This window comes from Petaurus breviceps, unplaced genomic scaffold, assembly GCF_028583685.1.
Source record: "Petaurus breviceps papuanus isolate PSGF00001 unplaced genomic scaffold, PetGlider_PUasm1.0 37, whole genome shotgun sequence".
Classification (NCBI taxonomy): domain Eukaryota; kingdom Metazoa; phylum Chordata; class Mammalia; order Diprotodontia; family Petauridae; genus Petaurus; species Petaurus breviceps.
In genome coordinates this window covers 25,423,138-25,449,280 of record NW_027186296.1, presented here as the reverse complement: position 1 = coordinate 25,449,280, position 26,143 = coordinate 25,423,138, and the positions used below count along the sequence as shown (strand labels likewise).

Sequence of the window (26,143 nt, the reverse complement as noted above, 5' to 3'; positions counted from 1 at the left end):
TGGCCGATTCCTGCCGGCCTGCCGGGCTGTCCTCAGTGGGAGGTTAGCTTCTGTGTCATTTTGTGGGTTCTGCAGCTCCAAAGTTTGTTTAGAGTCCCCTTTTTACATGGATTGGGGAGGGTGGAAGCCGGAGCCGTGGGAAGGTCATGCTTCTACTCCGCCATCTTGGCTCCGCCCTGAGACCTTTCAGTAATTATTTTTTTTAAAGCAATTGGGGTTAAGTAACTTGCCCAAGGTTACATGGCCAGTTTTTTTGTGTGGGTGTTAAGTATCTGAGGCCAGAACCAACTCTGGGGTTAGTGCTCTTACTCATTATGCCACCTAGCCGCCCCAATTAAAGATTATTAAGAGCTATTTTTCCCAATTACATGCCAATAAATCTGAAAATCTAAGTAAAATTAATGAACATTACAAACAGGTAAATTGTCTAGATTCCCAGAAGAGGAAATAGAATACTTAACTCTATCTTAGAAAAATAAATTGAACAAACAATAAATGAATTCCTTCTGAAAAAATCACCAGGACCAGATGGATTCACAAGTGAATTCTACTAAACATTTAAAGAACAATTAATTCCAGTACTATATAAGTGAGTTGGAAAAATAAGCAAAGAATCATACCAAATTCCTTTTACAACACTAAGATGGTGCTTATAACTAAGCTTGGAAAAGCAAAAACAGAGAAAGAAACCTATAAACCAATTTCCCTAATGAATATTGATGGAAAATTTTTATATAAAATACTAGTGAGCCTCTCTGTTTTGTTTTGCTTCTTTCTTGTGGTTCATTCCATTGGTTATAATTCTTTGCAACATGATTATGTGAAAATATGTTTAATGTGAATGTATGTGTAGAACTTATATCAGATTGCACTCTGTCTTAGGGAGGGAAAAGGAAAAGAAGGGGGAAAATTTAAAACTCAAAAGCTTGTGGAACTGAATGTTATAAACTAAAAATAATTTTTTAAAAGTAAAGTAAAATACTAACAAGCAAGGAGTTACAACAATATATCACAAAGATCATACACTATGACTAGGTGGGATTTATGATAGGAATTCAGAGCTAGTTCAGTGTTAGGAAAACTATCAGCAAAAAAAAAACTATCAGGAAAACTATCAATAATAAAACCAACAAAAATCAAATTATATCAGTAGAGGCAGAAAAAGTTTGTGACTAAGTACAATATTCATTGTTATTTCTCCTTCATTCTTCCTCCCATGGCAACTTTAAAAAAAATTTTTTTTGTCTTTATTAATTTGTTTACTTTTAGTTTACAAGATTCATTACCACAATTCCTTGAGTTTCAAATTTTCTCTCCCTCTACCCCCCTTGGTGGCATACAATCAAGTATAATATCTGCAAATACTTTCACATTAGGCATTAGTCAGGTTATAAAGAAGGATTGTATCAGATGGAATGAACAATATGAAAGAGGAAACAAAACCAAACAAGAAAGAGAAAAAGAGCAGGTAGTTTGCTTCGATCTGGGTTCAAACTCACTTCTTTCTCTGGATGTAAACATTTCTCTCCATAATGAGTCTTTTGGGGTTGACTTATGATGCTGGATTGCTGAGAAGGGTCCAGTTTATCAAAGTTGGTCATCACACATACGTTGTGTCTGTAATTGTATACAAATTCCTCCTGGCTCTAGTCTTCTCACTCAACATCAGTTCGTGTAAGCCTCTCCAGGTAAGTATGAAGTCCATCTGCTCCTTGTTTCTTATAGCACAATAGTATTCCATAACATGTATATACCACACTTGTTCAGCCATTCCCCAATTGATGGGCACCCCCTTAATTCCAATTCTTTACTACCACAAAGAGCTGCTATAAATATTTTTGTACATGTGGGTCTTTTTCCCACTTCTATGATCTCTTTGGAATACAACCCTAGAAGTGGTATTGCTGTGTCAAAGGGTATGAAATTATTTATAGCCCTTTGGGCATAATTCCAGATTGCTTTCCAGAATGGTTGGATCAGTTCACAACTCCACCAGCAATGCATTAGTGTTCCAATTTGTCCACATCCTCTCCAGCATTTGTCATTTTCCTGTTTTGTCATCTTAGCCAATTTGACTGGTGAGATGTGGTACCTCAGAGTTATTTTGATATACATTTCTCTAATCAATAGTAATTTAGAGCATTTTTTCATATGCTTATAAATATCTTTAATTTCTTCCTCTGAAAATTGCCTGTTCATATCCTTTGACCATTTATCAATTGGGGAATGACTTGTATTCTTACAGATTTGATTCAATTCTCTGTATATTTTAGAAATGAGCCCTTTATCAGTGACATAGGTTGTAAAAATTCTTTCCCAGTTTTCCACTTCCCTCCTAATACTGGTTACATTGGCTTTGTTTGTACAGAATCTTTTCAATTTAATGTGATCAGAATTATCCATTTTGCATTTTATAATGCTCTCTAATTCTTGTTTGGTCATAAAGTCTTCCCCTCTCTACAAATCTGACAGGTAAACTATTCCTTGCTCTCCCAGACTGCTTATAGTATCAGGCTTTATACCTATATCATGCACCCATTTAGACTTTATTTTGGTATATGGTGTTAGATAATGGTCTATGCCTAGTTTCTGCCATACTATAATTCCAGTTTTCCCAGCAGTTTTTGTCATATAGTGAATTATTATCCCAAAAACTGGGGTCTTTGGGTTTATCAAACAGTAGATTACTATAGTTATTGACTGCTGAGTCTTGTGTACCCAGTCTATTCCACTGATCGACTACTCTGTTCCTCAGCCAGTACCAAGTAGTTTTGAGGACTGCTGCTTTATAGTACAGATTAAAATCTGGTATAGCTAGTCCACCATCCCTTGCATTTCTTCTTGTTAATTTCCTTGATATTCTGGACCTTTTGTTCTTCCAAATGAATTTTGTTACTATTTTTTCTAGCTATATAAAGTAGATTTTTGGCAAACGGATTGGTATGGCACTAAATATAATTTCTCCTTCATTCTTGAAGAGTACCATGACATCTGGGAGGTGATATCATGATAGCAAGTGAATTGGATTTAAGTGAGGGAGGGCTGTGCAAAGTTAATGGCCTTACTTTCTCCTGTAGAACCATATGGGTCCAGTGGTAAGATATAGATTAGGACAGTCAGAGATGGCCTGGGATGCTGTGGGAGACCTTGGCCTTTTTAAGCTAAGGTCTTTAACAGGTCTCTCTTTGACTAAGGCAATGCCCATCCAGTGATTGAGGCTAAGTAAGAAATGAGAGAATGGCCTCTTTACATAGTCAAAAAAGAAATTTTGAAAATCAATCCAGGAAAGACTATCTGGGTTTCTGGCCAGAACTAAAACAATTTCTGTTTATGTTCACTCTCAGCCAATCAGGGTCCAAACAATGACCAAGTGGGGCTTGGCCTGGGACCTGTTGTTTGCCAGTCAATGAGAGCCAGAGTGATTTGGGTTTAAGGTGTGGTCCTTAAGAAAAAAGTTTCAAGGGGCGGTTAGGTGGTGCAGTAAATAGAGCACTGGCCCTGGAGTCAGGAGGACCTGAGTTCAAATTTGGCCTCAGACACTTGCCACACTTACTAGCCATGTGACTTTGGGCAAGTCACTTAATCCCAATTGCCCTCCAAAACAAAAAGCAAAAAAAAAGGTTTCAGAGATTAAAATTTACATTCCTTTGAGCAGAACACCTGCAGGTACCATATGCAGACAGAGAAAGGAAAAACAAAGAAAAGAAAGGATCTGTGCTGCCCAACTGAACAGTTCCAATTGGGTCCCTATTGGATAGCACCGCTTTTTACTCACAAAAGTTGTTTGTCCTTAATTCTTGAGATAACACTCATTAAAAGCACTAGAAAGTCTAAGAATAAATGGAGGTTTCTTTAAAATAAGTAGAACCTATCTAAAAATCATCAATAGCCATTATTGTTACCCTTTTTTTTTTTTCTTTTTGGAGGGAGGAGAGCAGGGCAATTGGGGCTAAATGACTTGCCCAAGGTCACATGGCTAGTTTTTGTGTTAAGTGTCTGAGGTCGAATTTGAACTCAGGGCCTCCTGACTCCAGGGTCCATGCTCTATTCACTGAGCCACCCCTACTGCACCACCTAGCCTCCCCTAGTAGCCATTATCAGTATGGGATAAGCTAGAAACCTTTCCAGTAAGATGAGAGGTGAAGCAAAGATGCCTGGTATCACCACTGTGTTTTAATATTGTATTAGAAATGTTAGCTATAGGGGTGGATAGGTGGCACAGTGATTAGAGCACCAGCCCTGGAGTCAGGAGGACCTGAGTTCAAATGTGGCCTCAGACACTTAATACAAAACTAGCCATGTGACCTTGGGCAAGTCACTTAACCCCAATTGCCCTACCTTCTCCCCTCCAAAAAAACCAAAAAAACAAAAGAAATGTTAGCTATAGCAATAAAACAACAAAAAGAAATGGAAGGAATCAGAATAGACCATGAGGAAATAAAACTAGTACTCTTTGCAGGTAATATTATGGTATACCTTGAGAGTCCTAGAAAATCAACTAAAAAACTAGTTGAAATAATAACTTTAGTAAAGTTGCAGGATATAAAAGAAACCCACATAAATCATTAGCATTACCAACAAAGTCCAGCAGCAAGAGATAGAGAAATTCCATTTGAAATAACTGTAGACAAATATAAAATACTTGGGAGACTACCTGCCGAGACAAATCCAGGAACTAATACAAACATAATTACAAAACACTTTTCACATAAAGTCAGATCTAGACAATTGGAATAATTAGTTGTTTGTGGGTGGCTGAAACAATATAATTAAAATGACAGTTTTGCCTAAATTAATTTATTCAGTGTCATATCAAAGAATTGTTTACTTTTCTCAAAGAATTATTTTATAGAGCTAGAAATAATAGTAACAATTCACCTGGAAGAAGAAAAGGTCAAGACTATCAGAGGAATCAGTGGGAAAAAATGTGAAGGAAGGTGGCCTAACAGTACCAGAACTCAAACAGTATTACAAAGTGGTATTCATAAAAAAAAAAATTTACACTAGCTATGAAATAGAATGATAGATTGGTGCAGTATATTAGGTGCAAAATACACAATAGCAAATGACCATAGTAATTTAGTGTTTATTAAACTCAAAGATCTAAGCTTTGGGACAAGAATTCAGTAATTTGACAAAAATTGCTGGGAAAAGTAGAATGCAGTTTGGCAAAAACTAGGTATAGACCAAAATCTCACACTGTATCAAGATAGGGTCACAATGAGTACCTGATTTAGACATAAAGTCTAAATAATATTGAAATATATATAAATAATATGATATGTTTATGATAACAGACTAAGGAAGCATGGAATATTTTGTCTGTCAGATCTATGGATGGGGGAAAAATTTATGACCACACGAGATAGAGAGCATTATGAGTTGTAAAATGGATACTTTTGCTTCCATTAAATTAAAAAGGTTTTATACAAACAAAACTAATGCAGTCAGGATCAGAAGGAAAGCAGAATACAGGTCATTCCCCAGTTGATAAATAGGTAAAGGCTGTGAACACAGTTTTCAGTTGAAGAAATCAAAGCTGTCTCTATTCTTATGAAAAAAATGCTCTAAATCACTATTGTTTATAGAAATGAAAATTAAAACAACCCTGAGATACCACTTCACACATTTTAGATTGTCTAATATGACAGAAAAGGAAAATAACAGATGTTGGAGGGGATATGGAAAAATTGGAACACTAATTCACTGTTGGTGGAGTTGTGAAGTGACCCAGCCATTATGGAGAGCTATTTGGAACTATGCCCAGAGGGATCTAAAGCTGTCCATACCCTTTGACTTAGCAATACTACTACTAGGTCTGCAGCCCAAAGAGGTCTTAGAAAAGGGAAAAGTACTGTATATGTACAAAAATATTTACAGCAGCTCTTTTTGTGGTGGTAAAAAAAATTGGAAAATGAGGGGATGCCCATCAGTTGGGGAATGACTGAACAAGTTGTGGTATATGCTTTTTATGGAATGCTATTGCGCTATCAGAAATGATGAGCTGTATGCTTTCAGAAAAACCTGGAAAGGCTTACTGATGAGAAGTAAAGTAAGCAGAGCCAGGAGGACATTGTACACAGGAACAACAGTATAGTATAATCAACTGTGAATGACTTAACCATTCCCAGCAATATAAAGATCCAAATCAGTTCTGAAGGACTTAGGATAAAAAATGCTATTCACTTCCAGAAAATGAACTGATGGAATCTGAATGCAGATTGAAGCTTACTTTTTAAAACTTTATTTTTCTTGGGGGGGTTTTGGTCTATGTTTTGCAATGTGGTTAATGTGGAAATATGTTTTGCATGACTACATATGTATAATTGATACCTAATTGCCATCTCAGGGAGGGTTGAGGGGAAGAAAGAGAGGGGGAGAATTTAGAGCTCAAAATATTAAAAAAGTAAAAGTTAAAAATATCTTTGCATGTAATTTGAAAAAATAAAATATAGACTGCAAAAAAAGGCTTCTCATAGAAAATAGGATTTTAGTTGAGACTTGGAGGAATCCAAGAAGCAGGTAAAATAGGAGGTAAAATATTCCAGCCATGGGGGGAAAAGTCAATGAAAATGCCCAATCTAGAGATGGAGTGTCTTGTTTGAGAAAGTACAAGGAATCCGATGTTACTGGATCACAAATTATATTGAGGGGAATAAAATATAAAAAACTTCAAAGGGGAAGGGGATCAGGTGAGGGGCTTTGAATACTGAAGAGAATATTTTATATTTAATCCTAGAGGTGACAGGGAGCTACTGAAATGTGTGTGCGTGTGCACGTGTGTGCATTCATGCATGCATGTGTGTGTGAGTGCGTGCGTGCAAATAATTTGACAGCCAGGTGGAAGATGGGCAGGACTGGAATGGGGATAGACTTGAGTCAAGAAGATCAATGAACAGGTTGTTGCAGTAGTCCAGATGTGAGCTAAGGAGGGTTTGTACCTGGACCAGGATGGTGGCAGTTTCAGATGAGAGAAGGGACATTTATGAGAAATGGTTCTAAGATAGAATCAGAAGGTGTGTGACAACAGATTGAGGGTAGGGGATAAGGGAAAGGGAGGAGTCAGATGACACATAGATTTCAGGCCTGGGTGACTGGGAGGATGGTGATGCCCTTGACAGGAATATCACTGTTTGGAAGAACACTGGAATCATATTCTGGACAAGTTGAATTTGAGATGTCTACAGGACATCCAGTTTGAGATGTTCATTAGGTAATTAGAGATACATGAGTCTGGAGTTTAGGAGAGAGTTAGGGTTGGCCAAGTTGGTTCAGAAATCATCAGCTTAGAGACAATAATTGAATCCGTGGAAAGTGGTAATCAAGAGAAATTTTATGGAGTAGAAGAAAAGAGGGTCCTTGATTAAACCCTAGGGGACCTTTATTGGCCACGATCTGGACAAAGATCCAGCAAAGGAGACCGAGAGGATGGTCAAGACAGGAAGGAGGAGAATAGATGGAATGGGTCTTGTTATTTGATAAGTAAATATTTGTTAAGTGCCTGCTGTGTGCCAGGCACTGCTCTAAGTGCTCAAGATACAAAGAAAGGTTAAAGAAAAATCAGTCCCTGCAGGGAGCTTATGATCTAAAAGGGGAAACAGTGCCAAAGTGACTATATACAGACAAGATGTATACAGGATAAACTGGAGATTGTCTCCGGGAAGGCAGTGAGATTAAGGAGAGCTAAGGAAGACAATACTTCTCTAAGGCGACCTGGAGTTGCTTCTGAGGCAAGATCCAACTAGAGTAGGAGGTGGACTGCATCCTCCTCCCCACTCCCATTTAGAGACCTTCAGGGACATAGGTTTTCCTCCTGATTCTTTTATTGGATTTTTATCTTCCAGAACTTCTGAGTATCTGAACTCACTCTCCCCCCCCTTCATTCCCCTTCCCCAACTAGCTACTCTTTCTCTATCCTTTTTAGTTTAAAGCCTTTTTGACTAGATTTACAAGGTACCCTGCAAATACATACTTACTAGCCTTTGTTAGGTGCTAATCAGGAGTATTTATTTCTTCCCTGTATTTTTAGGAAGTGATCCAGAAGTCCGAATTCTCAAACACCACCTTCTTTAGCTTTCTTGCAAATCAGTTTTTGTCTTCTGTATCCCTTACTTTTAGTAGGCAGTGGTAAGGAAAACATATTCTGTGCCCTGATGACCATCAGTTTTAGGCCTGACTTTGTAATCTTTTAAAGTTTCTCCTTCTTTCATTTATTCCTCCTTGTTATTGCTATTATTTTGACAAATAGCTTCCTTAGCTTAGTATCTCTGGGTCCAAGCCATCCAACTCTTTTGGGTGTCAGTTGTCCCCAAGAGCTGTTTCCACTTCTGAGAGTGTGAGCGATCTCTTCGAGTACTAAATACTACAGATTATACCCATTGAAAGGTCCTGATATCACTGTATAGAATATCTTGCTTTTCCCATGGGAGCATCAATCACTGGTATCCTCTCCTACCACTAAAACAGTTTTCCCTTTCCTTTACCTCTTTTTACATCTCTCCACTTGTTTCTTCACCCATTTTCCTGTAGGTTCTTTTCTGCTGAAAGACTACAAGAGTATTTTCCTTTTCATTGTTAGCCTTTGACTTGATTAGAGTGCATCACATATTCTCCCATCTTCTTCCTCCCCTGCTTCCTTTATCAACTTGTCACACAAAAAGCATTGGTTGACTTGTAGACAGTGTGTGGTAACATTTTGCTGATGTTTCCGGCCTATATCTCCACCATTACTTCTTTGACTTCTGCTTTCATCCTTGTCTCCTTTTATGCCTTTGGAATTAAATCTCTTTATGGTCTATCAGATACACTCAATCTTGTTATTTTGTTGTTCTTGTCTTGGTTGCTGTATTTGTTTACCTTTCTTGTATTTATTGTTTTCTTGGGTGTTGGAGAAGCAATCAAATTCTTTAGGTCTGTTTTACTTTTTAGGAATGTTTTGGATGTCTCTTATTTAATATCTACCTTTTACTTTACTGCCACACTAAAATACCTCCCAGATCATCTGCCTTTTGATTTTCCGTGGTGGGGAGTTGGGGGGAAGGGAAGAGGAGGTGATAAAACTGACTTCTGTTGCAACCTGTGAGTTGGTTTGTGTAGCTGATTGTAGTGGCTCTTAGAAAAGGGGTTGCTTAGTGAATGAATTAGAGATTAAGGATTAGCCCTCTTTGCCATTAGTTCAATTTAGTTCTGTTATTTCTTAGTGTCTTAGACTGGCAGCTGAAATTGCTTTATCTTATCTACCTAATTCTTAACATTTTTCAATCATTTTCATTTGTTTCTGACTCCTTGTGACCCCATTTGGGGCTTTCTTTGCAAAGATACTGAAATGATTTGCCATTTCCATCTCCAGGTCATTTTACAGATGAGCAAACTGAGGCAAACAGGGTTAAGTGCCTAGCTAGGAGGTATCTAAGGCTGGATTTGAACTCATCAAGATAAGTTCCTAACTTCAGGCCCAGTTTATGCCACCTACCTACTCAGTGGAGAGAACTGTGAGGATGTGGAAGTTTAGAGAAAGTGACTTGTCCTCCATCCTCATGGCCTTATCAAAAACATTTGACTGATAGATCACTTTTTGGGTTACTTATCCTCCTTTTTCCCCAAGATGTTATTGAAGTTCTTTTATTTAATCAGTCACCAATTACTTACTTTTTAGCATCACAGTTTTTCTTTTGTTCATTTTTTCCTTTGCATTCCTATTGTTATCACCTTGGGTTCTATCATCAACTTCTTATGCCTGGATTATGCTACAACAATCTTTCTGGTCTTCTTGACTCCAGACTTTCTCACCTGCAAGCATAATATTCCTAAGTACATTTTCGTAAGTGCTTTGTTTCCAGTGTGTAAAGGACTTCCCTGGCTCCATGTTTCCAAAAAATCAAATAAGCCTAAAGTTTGCAGGGCACTTATATTTCTTCTCTCATTTGAGCCTCACAAAACCCTATATATGTGGTGCTATTTACACTGAGGACTGAGGTTGAAAAAGTGTCTGGGGCAGGATTTGAACTGAGGTTCTTCCTGATTCCATCCATTCTGCCACTTAATTAAACTTTGAGCAACTCTTTCCAGACTTTAAGGCTCTCAGTTGTATGACTTTAATTCAACTTATTATACTCCAGTTTTGTAAACTCCTTAAAAGTTTTTGTTGTTGTTTTTCGATCTTTGTTATTACCCTGGGATTTTGAACCGTACCTTATGAATAATAAATGTTTATTGAATTTAATTGAGCCTAATATCTTCCTGCTGTTTTCTGAAACAGCAAATACTTATTCTACCTCTATATTTTAATTTAGATGTTTCCCTTCATCTCTTCTTCCCCTATAGAAATCTTACTAATCCTTAAATTGTCACTTAAGGATTCAAAGGATATTTTAGAGTAAAGTGATCAAATCTTAATCTTTTATATCCTTTATCCTAGAAAATAAATATTTAATAAGAAAGCATTCTTGTGTTTGTCCTACAATATCATTATCATTTAGAATTTTTTCTTGTGGGGAAATGATTAGGGATTTACCCTGAGCAACCTTCCTATCCTTGCTTTATTATTTTATTTTTATTGTTGTTATTATTTAGTCCTTTTGGATCATTTGCTCAGGAAAGCAAATTCTTTAAAAATTTAAACTTAATGCCTCAGCTAGGAAATACTGGTTATCCTCTTTAAAAAGCATATGCTACCAAATATAAACACTTAAAATGAGAATCAGCAATTCAAAGTAAAAGTTTACCATATTTTTTTTAACAATTTTCTTGACATTTTTTTAGAAGAGGCCTTATGAATCTGTACTGTCAGTAAGCTAGTGGATATTTTCATAATATTTATTTTAACTTCCAAATCTGTTTTTTATCTGGTAAAAGAAAAATGAGGGCATGGAAATTTAAATTAAGTAATCATATAGGTAAGTTGTTTATTTAAAAATATAATCCCTAAACTACATTATGAATTTTGGTTTGCTGTGGCTGTTAAAACAATTACCTTTTATCATATGAGTCTCATAATATACCTTGTTGATACTTGTGTGTAAATACTATAGCCTAGTTTTGAATTTTCAGTATGCTTAGGAAAACAATATCTTAATTAGGATATTGTTATAAAATGTTTAATATTTTAAAACATTGACTTGTCAAATATCTTCAAACCAAAGAGTTTTTTCTTGCTTTTTTTTAAAATAAATTTTCTGTGTTTTTTATTACTTAGGTCCATCCTCATCATCACTGGCTTCTTTTTGAAGTGTTTGATGAAAACCGTTTGGTAAGTTATTTTCTGTTAGAGTAAGGGAAGTGTGAAACATGAATGAAAACAGATAGCAACAAAGAAAAAGGCAGTGATCATTAAGAAAATTGAGGTTAAGGACTTCATAATTTATGATATGAGAGACAATTTTGTATGTTGATGGCACTGTTCTTACGTAATCCCCTATACCCCTGTTATAGAGCCCCAGCACACTTAAATCTTGGATGTGATTCTTACTCTTTATCTAATTGTTAGCTAAGACATAAAATGGTATTAAGATACTGACTTAGGTGTATTCAATTATGTTGATTAACATCTAACAGGTTTATTACAATATACCCAGGAGTATATTATAAAAGGGCTAGGGATATGGGCTGGAGAAAGAGTTTCTTTGAGTTTCATTTTCTTCCTTTGAAAAATGAGCATTTTGGACTAGATAATCTTTAAAGTCCCATCCTCATTTCTGTAGTGTTCACCATCCTTCCAGTCATTTATTCAGTATGCTTTCAGGAGCCCAAGGGTCAGGAGGAGTACTTTTTGGTTTCACTGAAGAGGTTTAATTTAATGAAGAACCACAGTTCTTTTCCTATCTTGATTTCCTTATTTCTTCTGGCAAAGATGGGCTAGTTTTCAATATCACTATTAGTGACAAGTGAATAAATAAAGATTTGACAGCTATCTTTGAAAGACAGGTGAAAAATTTAACCAAGATATGATTTTAATATAACTAATTGATTACAATGATTCCTGAAAACTTAAAATGCTATATTAAAATCCTTCAGTTGTCCAGAGTTTGTCATTTTGTAAGCCTGTTTCAGACTGTCCTTGGTTACTTCTTTTTGTATTTATAGAAGATGGACAAATTTAACATATACTTAAAAACATAATAAAGCGTAAGTTTCTTATACAATCCTCTTTTTCTAGTCTTTGTAGTACTGTTCTTGTTGGTCAAGATTAATTTTTTTTAAAAAGAGCAGGCATCGGGGCGGCCAGGTAGCACAGCAAGTAAGAGCTTCGGTTCCAGGGTTGAGAAGACCTGGAGATCGAATCCCGGGCTCAGATGCTTAGCACCCACCCAGAAACACCTGGCCGTGTAACCTTGAGCAAGTTACTTAACCCCAATTGCTTAAAAAAAAAAAAAAAAGAGCAGGCATGGGAGTAGAAGTTAGTTTTCCTCTTCAAGAAATGGGAACTTCTAATTGTTTACTTTGGAGCAAAACTCTAACTGTATCTAATCAATTCTAGACCAGGAAGTCCTTGTAATTGTAGATATACTTAGGCTTGAAGGTGTATATCCCCTTAATATCCTAGTCAGCCTGAAGAAGCAAGGAACTTAACTTCATAATGCTCTTTCCTAGATGGGACAAGTATTATTCCCCAGTGTTATGAGTCCCCAGTGTAAAAAATGCCTTCTTTCCAGTGCAGCTAAATTGTCTTTGCCATTTTCTGTGCTTAAAAACTTATGTATCCTGATCTCTGATCATTAAGGATAGTAATATGATAATCAAATAAATTGATCTTGTTAGTGTATTATTTAGTATGTTATCCCCTACAAGGTAACAGATTAGATTGATCCATGTTTACTTAAGAATACCAAAATGTGGGGCAGCTAGGTGGTGTAGTGAATAGAGTACTGGCCCTGGAGTCAGGAGGACCTGAGTTCAAATCCAACCTCAGACACTTAACACAAAACTAGCCATGTGACCTTGGGCAAGTCATTTAACCCCAATTGTCCTACCTTCCCACCTCCATAAAGAAAAAAAAAAAAGAATATCAAAATAAATTTGCTCTCTTTCTAAATCTAGTCCTCTTTCTTTTTTTTATCCTGAGCATAACACCACCATTCACCCATTCTCTTGTTTTTGAAACATTTTTCTTAACCTTTGACTCTTTGTTCTCACTCACCTCTCCTCTTTGAATCCATTAGTAAGTTCTGTCTTTCCACCTCCAGACCATCTCTTGCCTTTCTCCTCTTCTCTGGCTTCCTATTGCTACCACCCTTACATAGATTGACATTACTGCTTACTTGGAATGTTATAATGGCCTTATAATAGATCTTCCCTTTCTGTTGTCTTCCTCTTGTAATTCGGCCTTCACTTTTCTGCCAGACTAATCTTTACATGGATCTGCTTATGTTACTTTTCTGGTCAAAAATCTTAGTGTTCCCTATAGTACACTGCATAAAAATTCTAATTCCTTTTATTTTCAGTGCCTTAAATAGTCTGGAGCCACTTTTCCCACAATATTCCATTCCATGTACTTTACATTACAGTTAAATTGGATTACTGTCTATTCCTCAAAAATGTTATACCTTTATCTGCCCTTTATTGATTTCTTTACATTTTTCTTCCAAATGAATTCCATTTATCATTTTTCTAGCCCTATAAATTATTCCATTGGTAGTTTGGTTGGCACAACACAAAATAAGTCAATTAATTTAGCTAGTATTGTCATTTGTATTATGTTGATTTGACCTACCCATGAGCAATTAATGTTTCTCACATGATTTAGGTCTGTCTTTATTTCTCCAAAAAGCATTTTATAGTTGGATTCCTGGGTGTATCTTGGTAAATATGCTCCCAAATATTTTATGCCTTCTCTAGTTATTTTAAATGGCATTTTCTCTCTAGTTGTTTTTGCTTGATTTTGTTTGTAATAAATGGGAATGCTGATGATTTATGTGGATATATTTTATATCATGTACCTTTGCTGAACTGATTGTTTCATTGAATTTTTTGGTTGACTGTGGAGTTCTCTAAGTATGCCATCATATATACAAAAAAAATGATAATTTTGTTTTCTTGTTTATTCTCTTGTTTTATTTCTGTAGCTCACGTTTCTAGAACTATGTTAAATAGTAGTGGCAATATTGGGCATAATTACTTTACCCGAAGTCTTATTGGAAAGACCTTTAATTTTTCCCCATTATATATAATGTTAGCTTTTGGATATAGATACAGTCATCCCTTGAAATCTTCACGAATGTGAAAGGCTTCAAATAACTCTAGTCTGCAATCTAAAATTATATTTTTAATAATTCTGACCATATTATTTAACACACAAACCAAGTAAAACAACATACTGCACCCATAAAAGAGTTGCAGTTTCTATGTGAGAGATTAGTATCTCATATGTTACGCAGAATCTTTGCTGCCTTAGGTATAGCTACAGCAAGTGTTCACAGATTTCCTTCTCTTACTAGCAAGATGCAATGAACACTGGGAGAGAAAATCATGTGACTGGGTATGGATGGTAGAGAGACAATGAGGAGGTGGTCCCAAAGAGAGTGTGTAGCCTATAGTTCTTTAGTACACTGAAACTTCTAACAAACATAACTGTTTATAATAAATTTATGTATGTATAGTTATGGTAGTAAATTATAAAATAGATTAATAATATATGGTATTTATACATTTATGGCTTAATAAATTTTTTAGTTTTCTTTACATGTGTGTGTTATCTGTGATTTTCTGCATTATGCCACAAATGTCCAAAAATTCACATTTGATTATCAGAGGGCAGATAACCAAAACCATCAATGTAAAACCACATATGTTGAGGGATGACTGTACTTGTTATTGACTATATTAAGGAAAGGTCCATTTATTCCTACAAATCCTAGCTTTTTTAATATAAACATATGCTAGATTTTGTCAAAAGCCTTTTTAGCACTTATTGATAAAATTATGTAGTTTTACTTAAATTGATATATAAATGTCAATTATTATTAGCAGTAAGACTGGCCATTTTTCTTTAGATCATGATGTCACCCCAGTCTTTTTTTACTCGGGATCAGAATCACATTCTCCAACAAGTTCTTAGTACTTTTACTTAACAGGTGACTTCCTTAAAAGATAGATTTTTAGACTTTAATTACCTTTCCTTCCCACCCAACCCAAAAAGGAAAGGTGACTTGGAAACCAATGGAAATGCCTGTCTATGCCCAGAACTGGAAACATTTTGCCTTTTGTTAGAGTCAAACTAATTTGAATCTCTACAAATTTTCCCTCATTTATATACTTACTACCTTGCTAACTTGAACATATTTGGTCCCATAGTTCCTTCTCTTAGGGTAAATACCTGATTACACTTAAAGAAAGTCTTTTGACTATTTGTCCAAGACTTGCTGCTTTCTAAAGAGTTTTTTGTACACCAGAGAATCAAGCCTGCAGGATAATTATCCCTGAACTCTTTACTTTTGAGAAAATTAACTGATTTAGAATTTTGATATTGATTTGGGGTCCACACTCAAAAAGTGTACACTCAGACATTCCACTTTTTCCATGGGTGGTAATATGTTAATCAAAACCACAAATCCTTGCTAGTGTTAATCTTGCACTTTCTCTTTAATACATATTTGTAAGTTATTTCTTCAAATTGCTATAATAAAAGATGATATCAATATGAATGTAGAAGAATACAGTAACAAAAATATGGAATTATTAGCTTCTAGTTTTGATTTTACTTAAGCACTTAAGTAGCTTTATTTATGATGATGATCAGCTGCTTAGGAATTTACATTCAACGACTGGCTAGATGGTTCAGTGAATAGAGTACTGGCCCAGGAGTCAGGAGGACCTGAGTTCAAATGCAGACTCAGACACAACATTTACTAGCCCTGTGACCTTGGACAAGTCACTTAACCCCAACTGCCCTGCCTTCCCCCTTCCAAAAAGCAAAAAAAGAAGAATTTACATTCAAAGTATTCACATAAGAAATCCCGTATTTCAGTGCATGACACCTTAGAAAACAGTAAATAATCACATTTAATAAAAGCAACTTGTGATACTAAGTTGAGTTGCTTATGTAAAGCAAAATCATAATGTAATAATTATCTTTACCATTTTTACTCTTACCCATTCTACAAGTTACTATATTGTTGTAGTAGAAATGTAACTTTAAAATAATCTTTTGGTTTTTTTCCCCATAGTTTGTTTGATTAAAAATACTATTTAAAAACTCAAGGATGTCTTATGTAGTTTTTGAAACAAAATATGTTGAAGTTTTATATATTTGCTTAGAATAGGCTACTTAGAAAGATATGATATGGGTTTATTAGTCTATATTTTTAAAAACTGAAGTATTTTACTTCTTTGTTTCTTATTAAGGATTTAGTATATTTTTATTTACTGGCATTCTGATTGTAAAAATCAGGTACAGATTTTAAAAGCACTCTAGGGTATTGTTTTTAAAATGAATTTTTTTCTTTTGAGTAAAATAATAAACTCGATCTATGACTTTTTAGGTAGTAAAATTTTAAACATTTATTACCACTAGGCTCATAATACAATAAAGATTAAACAAACAGCTGAAAATAATATATTACAACTTCTGAAAGGATAAATGGTCTAATGTTCTTGGATATTGAGTTTTATAAACTACATCAATTAATTTCACATTACTGTAGTACAGTACTTAGTACTCCGATGTAAACAAATGTATCCTTTGTTCATGAAAATAAACATTCAGCATAATGTGTATTTATGTATGTTGGACTGCAAAACCTGCTGATTCCATGTGCCACTAGGGGCCAGCAAAGAGCTCTTTACAGGCTGTCAGGACATTTGGCATTCAGATATGTTTATTTGAAGTGTTAAGTCCTTTTTCAGCTTCTTAACTTAGCAGGACACTCTTAACTGGGTGGATTGGAGAACTAATGGAATAAAATATTATGAGTTGAAACTGTTGGAAGCATAAATGCTTTTTTGGGAGAGAGGGTCAAATATGAATTTTTATGGAATATTTACTTTGACCTCTTCTTGGCAGTTTTGAAATTCAGAATATAATTGGCATAATTTTAAAACTGTGCCACTTGGCTGAAATAGGCATTCCAATTCCAGGAGAAAATAACTAGTGGTAACCTCTTTAAAAATATCTTTAACAGGATGACCTTAATTTTTGTGATAAATAAAATTTGCTAGGCTAATTTACCTTAAATTTACCTCTTTATGGAGTTATTTGGAAGATAAAATCTTTACCTATTTGAATCAATAAACAGACATTTAGTTTTCCCCACTGTTTTGGCATTCATGACTTATTAAAACTTTCCATTTGGGGATCTAAAAATTATAATCTGTGAATATTTCTCTGTATTAACCAACTTGACTGCGTTCCTAGTATAGTTACTGTTTGGAAATTCAATCCTTGATTTGATACTCAATTACATGGGACTTCATTCCTACCAACTTCCTGTAATTCTATACCTTCGGGTAAAAATATTAGTGGTTAAACTCCTCTGGAGAAAGTTTCAGCACATTGATTCAAACAGTTAAAGAGTTCACTTAGTGTAGCCAGAGAGAAAAATACTGTTTAAACTTGAAATGCTAGTGGATTGTTGTTCTTGTGTTACTCATTCATGCAAATGGGAGAAGGTATAATTGAAACAAGGTTGGCTGTGTTTGAGGCAGAGGGCTGCAGCTGAGCTCAGCTTAAAGGTCGCTGGAATTCAAGTGCTTTGTAAGTGAAGGCGTTTTGACTACTAGCAATTTGAGACTTTTTTGAAACTCCAGGTTCTCGAATGAGTCGTTTGCTTCTTTATAGACTGTTTTCTACTATTTTATTTCGGATTTAAAAGCTACAATTTAAAAGTTCTTTTAAATGAGACTGCAAATCTTCACATGTGATACAGCTGCTTCTAGCCTGTCTTCAAACAGAAATCTTTGTTATGACTTTGACTTACTAACATGTTTAGAAATGAGAACAAATGGCACAAAGGTTACAATTGCATTTTGCAGCCAGAAGTAATACTTGCCGGCTTTTGGAAACCTCTGGAGATGAATTGGATAATAATGTTCACGTGTCCTTCAAAAGATCAACAGAGCTTTCAGCATCTAACATTATTCACATGAAGCTGGTTCCTAGTTTACCTCCTCAAAGACAGGAAAATACTAAGTCTCAGGAAAGGACATCTGAGCCTTCTTCATCTCAAAATATTAGCAAAAAGAGCACCTTTCTACAGATTTCACTGCAGCCTGCAAGGCATAATATATGTCCAACGTCAGGCAATGTTGTAACTGCTGGTGAAGATGCAACATCTACCTGTGTCTTAAAGGAAGGAATTTATAGTGGAGCCACAGAGAATGATAAATTGAGTGCTATAAATGATGGCAGCCAGTTAAGAATACCTTCCACCAGTGACAGCTCATGCAGTGTTTTAACCTGGGATAATGAATCTTTCAGCAGCAATTGTAGTGATAATGGATCATGTACAAGTACAAGTGTTGATGACTCGTGTACCTGTATCATCAGTGATAGTAGTACCTTTCCTCCAAGTGATGCTTCTTTTTTCTGTGGGAATTCATCCTGTAAAGGCACAACCAAGAAAAGTATGACAAATATTAATACTATCCCATGTGAAATTATTTCAACAAATAGAAGCATACTTCCTTTTGACCAGGATGGGTTGGAGCAAGGATTAGAGATGATGAAATTGCCAGGGAGAAAGAAATCTAAAATTCCACTAAAATGTTGCTCATCTTTGTTAATTTTCCCCAGTAGCCCTTCTAGTATGCCACCAGCTTCTCCAATAAGCTCAAGTACTTTACCAAGGAAAGGATCCTATCAAACTTCACACCAGTTCCTTATTTCTTCCAGTGAGCTTGAAGAAATTGAAGATGGTGCTGCTTCTAAAGGATTTCTTTCTACAGCAGTCAGTGGACTTCGGCTATCTAAATCCATTTGTTCTCCAGGGGAAGTTAGACGCATTAGGCCACTTCATGCGAATGATTCATTTGAAGAAAATATTTTTACTTCAAATAATAGTTCTAATCAGTTGCTTTGTGAAAAATCATCTGACAGCTGTTCTTGTGTTTCACTGCATTTCAACCAGCAAAGAGCATCTTTATTAAAGAGTGAAACAGCAAATGGGCTCTGTAAACCAGAAATGTCAACAGTGAAGTTTAAACTCAACTCTAGTTCAAAGTGTATTAAGTTGATCCGTAGAACATCTGCATGCCTGCCATCTACCCCAAATGTGGATTGTCAGATAAATATTGAAAGAGAATTGGAAAGATTAAATTTACAGACAAGCAAACCCCATCACACTTTACAAAGAAGTATTTCATTGGAAGGAACTTATCCAAATCTTTCTTGCTGTTTATCCAGCATTAAGCACAGTTGTTCCATGGCAGGACCATCTCACTTACACATTCAGTTCACATCTGGAAATGAAGGCAAAGTTAATAATTTTCCAAAAGAAAGCAAGAGCTATTTCAAAAAAGGATGGTCTAATACTTTGAAACACTGTTGTAAGGTAAGTTTCCTTTCGATACTGAAGTATATTTTTAAATGTTGGCATGAATATTTATGTGGGAGTTTCTTATATCTTGTATTTAATCTATAATAAAGCAATGTTAGAATTTCAATAAAGTTTTCATAGTTTCTATGCTTAGCAAATTTTCCATGAGAAAGTTTATATTCAGAAATATATACATATGTATTTGTGTATATAAAATAGTTTTATGTGCTATTTTATGTTATTTGAAAAAATAGATGTATTTTTTTAACTTGGCATTTTAAGTAATAAAGATTTTTATGGCTTAAATGAAAGAAGCTTTTAAATTATAATTGACAAGTTTAGTCTTATTTCAGTCACATTTTTTTTCTTTCAATAGTAGCATAATAATTCTTGTGGTCTCAGGTTTAGCTTTTGCTTTGCAAAGCATAAATACTAGCTTGATGGTTTTTTCATTTAATTATGCAATGCAAAAATTATCTAGATGCATAAAAATAGTGACTTAAATATTTCAAGATAAGTAGACCTAATTTTTTATATAATAAGACTTTATTAGATGACAGAGATGATAGATTAAATAAGTACTGCACTGCATACTTATGACAGAGAAATAATAAAATGGTATTTACATTTGCACATAGCTGGAACCACAGGAATTTTAAGTTTCCACCCTTTTCACTAGATCAGCCTCACTTTTATTTTATACTGTAATTCAATCTTTCAACAATATTGCTTTTTAAATTATAATTCTTTGGATCTGATTTTTGAATAGCAGGCATTTCCTGTGATGTCTTAGTTATCTTCTTAATAAATTTCCTTTGGTGTTTTGTTCTGTCCTAACTTATTTAACAGCAAAAAGATGCTAAAGTTTATTTGACTTTTCCATACTACTTGGTGTGAGTGTTTTAAGATTAGGAGAATTAAAGTAGATTAAACAATACTCTGCCCTTGGAAGACACTGAAACCCTGGAAAATTTTATACATCTTTTTTTTTTTAATCTGTAAGAAACAATTTTGGATGATAGAGTATAAGTTTTCCAAAGATAATTTTTTTCTGTCTATGGTATGGCCGTATGACTCCCAATAACTATTATGGATAGTGAAAAATAAATTTATTTATCTGAACAATTAGGTAAACCATTAGGTTCTTACAGAATTTTTCCCCTTCTGTTTTTATATCTTGTAGACAGTTTTTGTTACTATCCTTACTCTTTTGCATATTTTTTCATTCTTTCCACAAATTAAAAATAGTGTTACTTAGAATCTATAGACCACTGAGAAGGAGAAAAGATAAGCATTTTTCCCCCCAAAGGAAAGCAATTAAAGTGGTAAAATAAGATCAATATATGGAGTTTCTTAATCCCATTATATTTTTATTTTATATCATTTTCTATATTTCTATTTGATCTACAGAGGAAAGTTAACTTAGAAACATTTCTAACACCTGATTTAGTAGAAGCCACGTAATTTTTCAATTTGTTTCGTTTTTCTGTATTTTTTTAATATAATTCTTGCATTGTTTTCTGAAATTCACCTCCCATTGTTATAAGGATTGATTGAGGAACCAAAATACAGAAATTGATGTTGATTACTTGTTTTCATTTAAACAGTGAACACACAAATCTTTGCTGTAACCTCAAACATTTCCATTTTATTTTCAGAGTAACACATTTGATTTTAGAATATTTTAAAGTTGTAAAACCCACCAGAGCTTTATATTGTACAGTATCTCCTTTTAAATATTAAATGAATTTTCTTTTTTTTATCAAAAAATTACAAATAGCATTGTGATAATTAAGGGCAATTTATGCTGGATCTTTTTGAAGTGTTAGGGCAGGGACTTAGTATAAAAGCAGAATATCAGTGTTCTTATGAATGTAGCAGTGACTAATTATATATTCTAGCTCATTTAAAAATAAGAAGAGATCAGAATATTTCTCATGACTCCAATTAGTTGCCTAAGTATTCTGATATCCTAAGTCTGTGTTCACTTTTAACAAGTTGATATTAAAGTAAAATTTAGTAATGTCAGCTATTTGCAGAAGGAAGTCATGAAATTAAATCAGTGCTTAAGTGAAAAGACCATAGTGTTTAAAGCTCTGAAAGGACTATATACATTCATTTCTTATGTACTTAGCTAATAAGTTACCAGTCTACAGCAGCATAGTACCATGTTTCTAACTCTCCATAATCAAGCTCTTGTTAATGGGTTAGCTTTTAAAATTCACTGAGAAATTTAACCTATACCTGTGAATCTATCCTGTAGTATTTTTATAATCGATTTGTATATGGAATAATCAGGCATATTTTGCAAGATAATGTTTATCTTTTGCAACCTAAATGTTAACTTGGATACAATCATTTCAGGTGCTTTGGGCTTTTTTTTTTTTTAAGCAATCGGGTTAAGTAACTTTCTCAAGGTACACGGCCAGTTATTTCTGGGTGTGGTGCTCAGTATCTGAGCCCAGATTTGACCCCCAAGTCATCCCGACACTGGAGCCGGTGCTCTTACTCGCTGAGCCACCTGGCCCCCCCATTTTTTTTGCGTGTGTGCTTTAGGCTTTTTAACACTTTATACTCATAATTCTTTAAAAATTACATATTGGTGGGGCAGCTAGGTGGCGCAGTGAATAGAGCACTGGCCTTGGAGTCAGGAGGACCTAAGTTCAAATCCGACCTCAGACACTTAACACAAAAACTAGCTGTGTGACCTTGGGCAAGTCACTTAACCACAATTGCCCTCCAAAAAGCAAAAAAGAAAATACATATTGGGAAAGACATATTAAGAAAAGTCAGGGATTAGATGTTTTTTGGCATCATGAACCATTTTTTTTTTTCAGTATTTTTCAGAATTGTGCTTTAAAAAAAAAAAAAGTCCTAAAATTCCTAATCACTTGACAGAAGTCACTCCTCAGTCTTTCTCTGTAGAATAGGGCAAGGCTTTGATGGATACTTAAAAATATAATTTCCATGTTGTTTAAAGATCTCAACATTTGCTTCAGCTTCATGAACTTTTTCCTTTATTTGCTCATTTGTGCATTTTTATTTGAAAGTTTGTTTTAAAATGTCTCTTTTTGTAAGTTAAACCAGTCATAAAAACCTTGTTTTTTTCCCTTTATTGATTAATACAGTGTAGCAGCAAGCACCCCAAGCGTCCTCAGGGTTTGCCACCCATACAGGTTCTTGGATCTGCTTTGATAAAGGAAAGCAACTCAAAATGGGTTAACAAGCTTACTTTAATCAGTCAGACATATATCGTTTACCTTGTTCAGGGGAAAAAGGTCAGCACCCCGAACTTCAAAGCATACAGGCAGAATTATCAAGACAGAAACAGATCAAGTAGACAGATTTCCAAACTGTCCAACCATTACATCCATACCCAGTCAACATCTGGGTTTTTCAAAGCCGGGGGACTCTCAACAACGGCTTCCCAGAATTCAGATCAAATCACAGAACACTTCTCAAAGTGAGTCCCAAAACAAAGCTACACATCAGGGCTTATATAGCCTTCTCCTGGCTCAGAGAATGTAACAACCTTATTGACTCACTGGCCAATCAAGAAGTATCTACTGAAAAACAAGCCTCCCACCCCAGGCTTCAGGTGCACTTTAGCCTAGGGGCAGGGAAGATCTTCCAAATCTGCATTCCCATTACATACAGTTTATATGAACTTTTTATCTCGTACTAAAATTTTCCAAAAGATTTTGATTTCATTAGTGATAATAAATGTTCATATAGCATAGTCAGGTTTACAAAGTGCTTTGTTTACAAAATTCCCAATAATACACATATTATTATCTTTTTAAAGATAAAGAAACTGAGACTTAGGTGAAATAAATTGACTAGTGTTCTAAGAACACAATTAATAACATGTTGAATACAATAGAAATACAATGATAAGATATAAACTTTGGAATTGAAATATCTAATCAGGCTTCATTAATTACTGTGATAATGTTTCAAAATCCTTCGTGTTTCTCTGTAGGAAAATATTATAACTGTATAGAACTATCAGTGGTGTTTGCATCAAACCTACATGGACCTAAGGTGATAAAAGTGATAAGTGTAAGAACTTGGATATGAAAACAGTTCTCTTTCCACCACACTGACTCTCCTGTACTCCTTTTAGTTTACTTTGTATTTTTAACCTTCAGTACTGTCTGAGCATAGCCTTCTGCTCCAACCAAAGTATTGTATTAGTTTTTCTTAGCATAAATAGGTTGTCTAATCTCTGAGAATCTGTTTTACTCTCCTCTCTTGTTGATAAGCAAACTGCTTGTTGAATGCCAACTGATCCTTTTCCAAGACCTTTCAAAAATTGATGAACTAATGCAATGAAGAGTAAAATACAAATAGCTCTTTTAAAGCAAAGTAGGAGAATCTGTAAAGAGAGAAATGATAAAAAGGAAAGATTGCCTATGTGAGAAATCTAGGTTCTCTGTTGAACAAAGGAGATTGCTTAACTTGGTAAATAAGTAGTTATTCATTGTGCATTTATTATGTGCCTACTGCTGTGGTTGGTACTTTTGGGAATAATGAAAAAGTAATCGCATGGTTCTTGCCCTCTAGGAATTTACAGTTTAATAGGAAGATGAGATACATGAAGCAGTAGTCATGTAGAAAGAGCATTTGGCTAGGAGTTAGGAGACCAGTATTCTGTTTTTTTAAATGACAAAAACATTAATTATTAATATCTGTTGTTTTATATCAGTCATTTCCAGATAACCCCTCCCCCATTGAGCCTTCAGTTATAACAAAGAAAAATAGTTAAGCAAAACTAACCAGCACAATGACCATATCTGACTGTATATGTAGTATTCTGTATACCTAATTTACAACTTTTTTACTGAAAGGAGGATATTAGCTCACCTCTTTCATTTTTAAAATATATTTATTTGTTTTAATCAGCTAAATTGTTTTCTCTCCTTCCTATATCACCCCAATTGAGAACATAAGAAAAATAAAACCCATTACAAACATGTATAGTAAATCAAAACAAATTTCCACTTTGACCATGTCCTGAAAAATATTTATTTCATTCTGCATTCTCAACTTCACTTGTCAGGAGGCGAGTAGCATGTTTCATTAGTCCTCTCAAATCATGGTTGGCCATTACATTGATAAGAGATCAGCATAATAGTATCCCATCACATTTATGTATCATAATTTGTTCCTCCATTCCCCAATTTGTGAGTACCCCCACAAATTATCATTCTTTATCACCTCAAAGAGCTATAAATATTTTTGTTCATTCTTAGAGTTTGTTTTGCTAAGGACTTATCCCTCTCATAATCTTCCCTTCCTCAAGTTCCCTCTCCCTCCTTCTCCCATTTGCCTGTTAAGTGAAATGTGTTTCTTTACCCAACTCTATGTGCATATTCTTCATCATGTTGACCATTTCAGATGAGAAAGAGGTTCAAGTTTCAGGCCCTCCTCCCATGCCCTACTCCATTTCCAGGGCTTGTCTAAATGAACTCTCTCTGTGATTCCTGATGATGATAAAGTTCCAAGGGGACACATTTATTGTCTCCACATATTTGAATATAAACAGTTTGTCCTTGTTTAGTCACTTGTCATTGTTCATTCATGTTTGTCTTTTTGTTTCTTTCTACTCCTGTGTTTGAACTTTAAAGATTCTGTTCAGCTCTGGTCTTTTCATTAGGAATGCTTAGAAGTCTTCTATTTCATTAAAAATCCATCTTTTCCCCTGTAGCATTATACTCAGTTTTTCTGGGTAAGTTATTCTTGGCTATAAGCCTATACCTTTGCCTTCTGGAATGTTGTGTTCCAGGTTCTTTGCTTCTTTATAGCGAGGGCTGCAAAATCATCTGTGATCCAGACTAGTTTCTCAGTGATTAAATTCTTTCTTTCTGGCCGCTTGCAGTATTTTTTTTAGCTTGGAAGCTCTGGATTTTGGTTATTATGTTACTGGGTTTTCATCTTGAGGTTTCTTCCAGAAGGTGACTGGTAGATTTCTATTTCTACCTTGCCTTCTGGTTCTAAGAGAACTGGGCAGTTTTCTTATAAACTTTCTTAGGATGTAAAGGCTCTTTGTTGGGGTCATGGCATTCATAGTCCAATGATTATTAATTTTTTTCTCTTTGATCTGTTTTCTAGGTCATTCATTTTTGCTATGAGATACCTTAAAATTTCCTTTCTTCCCCAAGCCTTTTGACTTTATTTTAATATTTGTTATTGCTGTATTGAGTCTCTTTTCAGGGAATTTGTTCCTTAGGTAAAATTTTGTACCTCTTGTACCAAGCGGTTTGTTGATCCCTTTCCAATTCTTTCTTCTTTCCATAGTTCTCACTTCTTTCCAATTTTCCCTCAATTTCATTTTATTTAAAAATTAAGTCTTTTAAAAAGCTTTTGTTTCATCTCTTCTAGAAATACTAGTTTTATTTTTACATGGGGTATTTTCTTTGAGACATTGTTTGTAGATATTTTGGAATCATTCTCTTTGGGGTTAGGAACTTGATCTTCCCTGCCACCATACCTAATTCCTTATGATGGAATTCCTTTTTTTTTGTTGTTGTTTATGCAATGTTCCAGCCCTTTTTCTGACATCAGAGTTCATGTTAGTGCTAAGCTCTACAGTATTTTTGAAGAGAAGATCTGGGCTGATTCTGTTGTTGCTTTCTTGGGGTCTTGAGTATTATGTTATTCCAGGATCTTAGGAA

General features: G+C 34.8%; 1 protein-coding gene across 6 annotated transcripts in view; it reads left to right on the top strand.

Moving 5' to 3' along the window:
• The window catches only part of NEDD4 (NEDD4 E3 ubiquitin protein ligase), a 155,950-nt gene that overhangs the window by 37,558 nt on the left and 92,249 nt on the right, over positions 1-26,143 (top strand). For 5 of the 6 annotated variants that reach the window (XM_069098108.1, XM_069098107.1, XM_069098109.1 and 2 more), the window contains exon 5: positions 11,195-11,248. In XM_069098108.1, the coding sequence (XP_068954209.1) occupies positions 11,195-11,248 (54 nt within the window). Of the gene's footprint in view, positions 1-11,194; positions 11,249-16,896; positions 19,482-26,143 lie in introns of those variants that run through there. The other variant, XM_069098111.1, reaches the window with a different exon arrangement.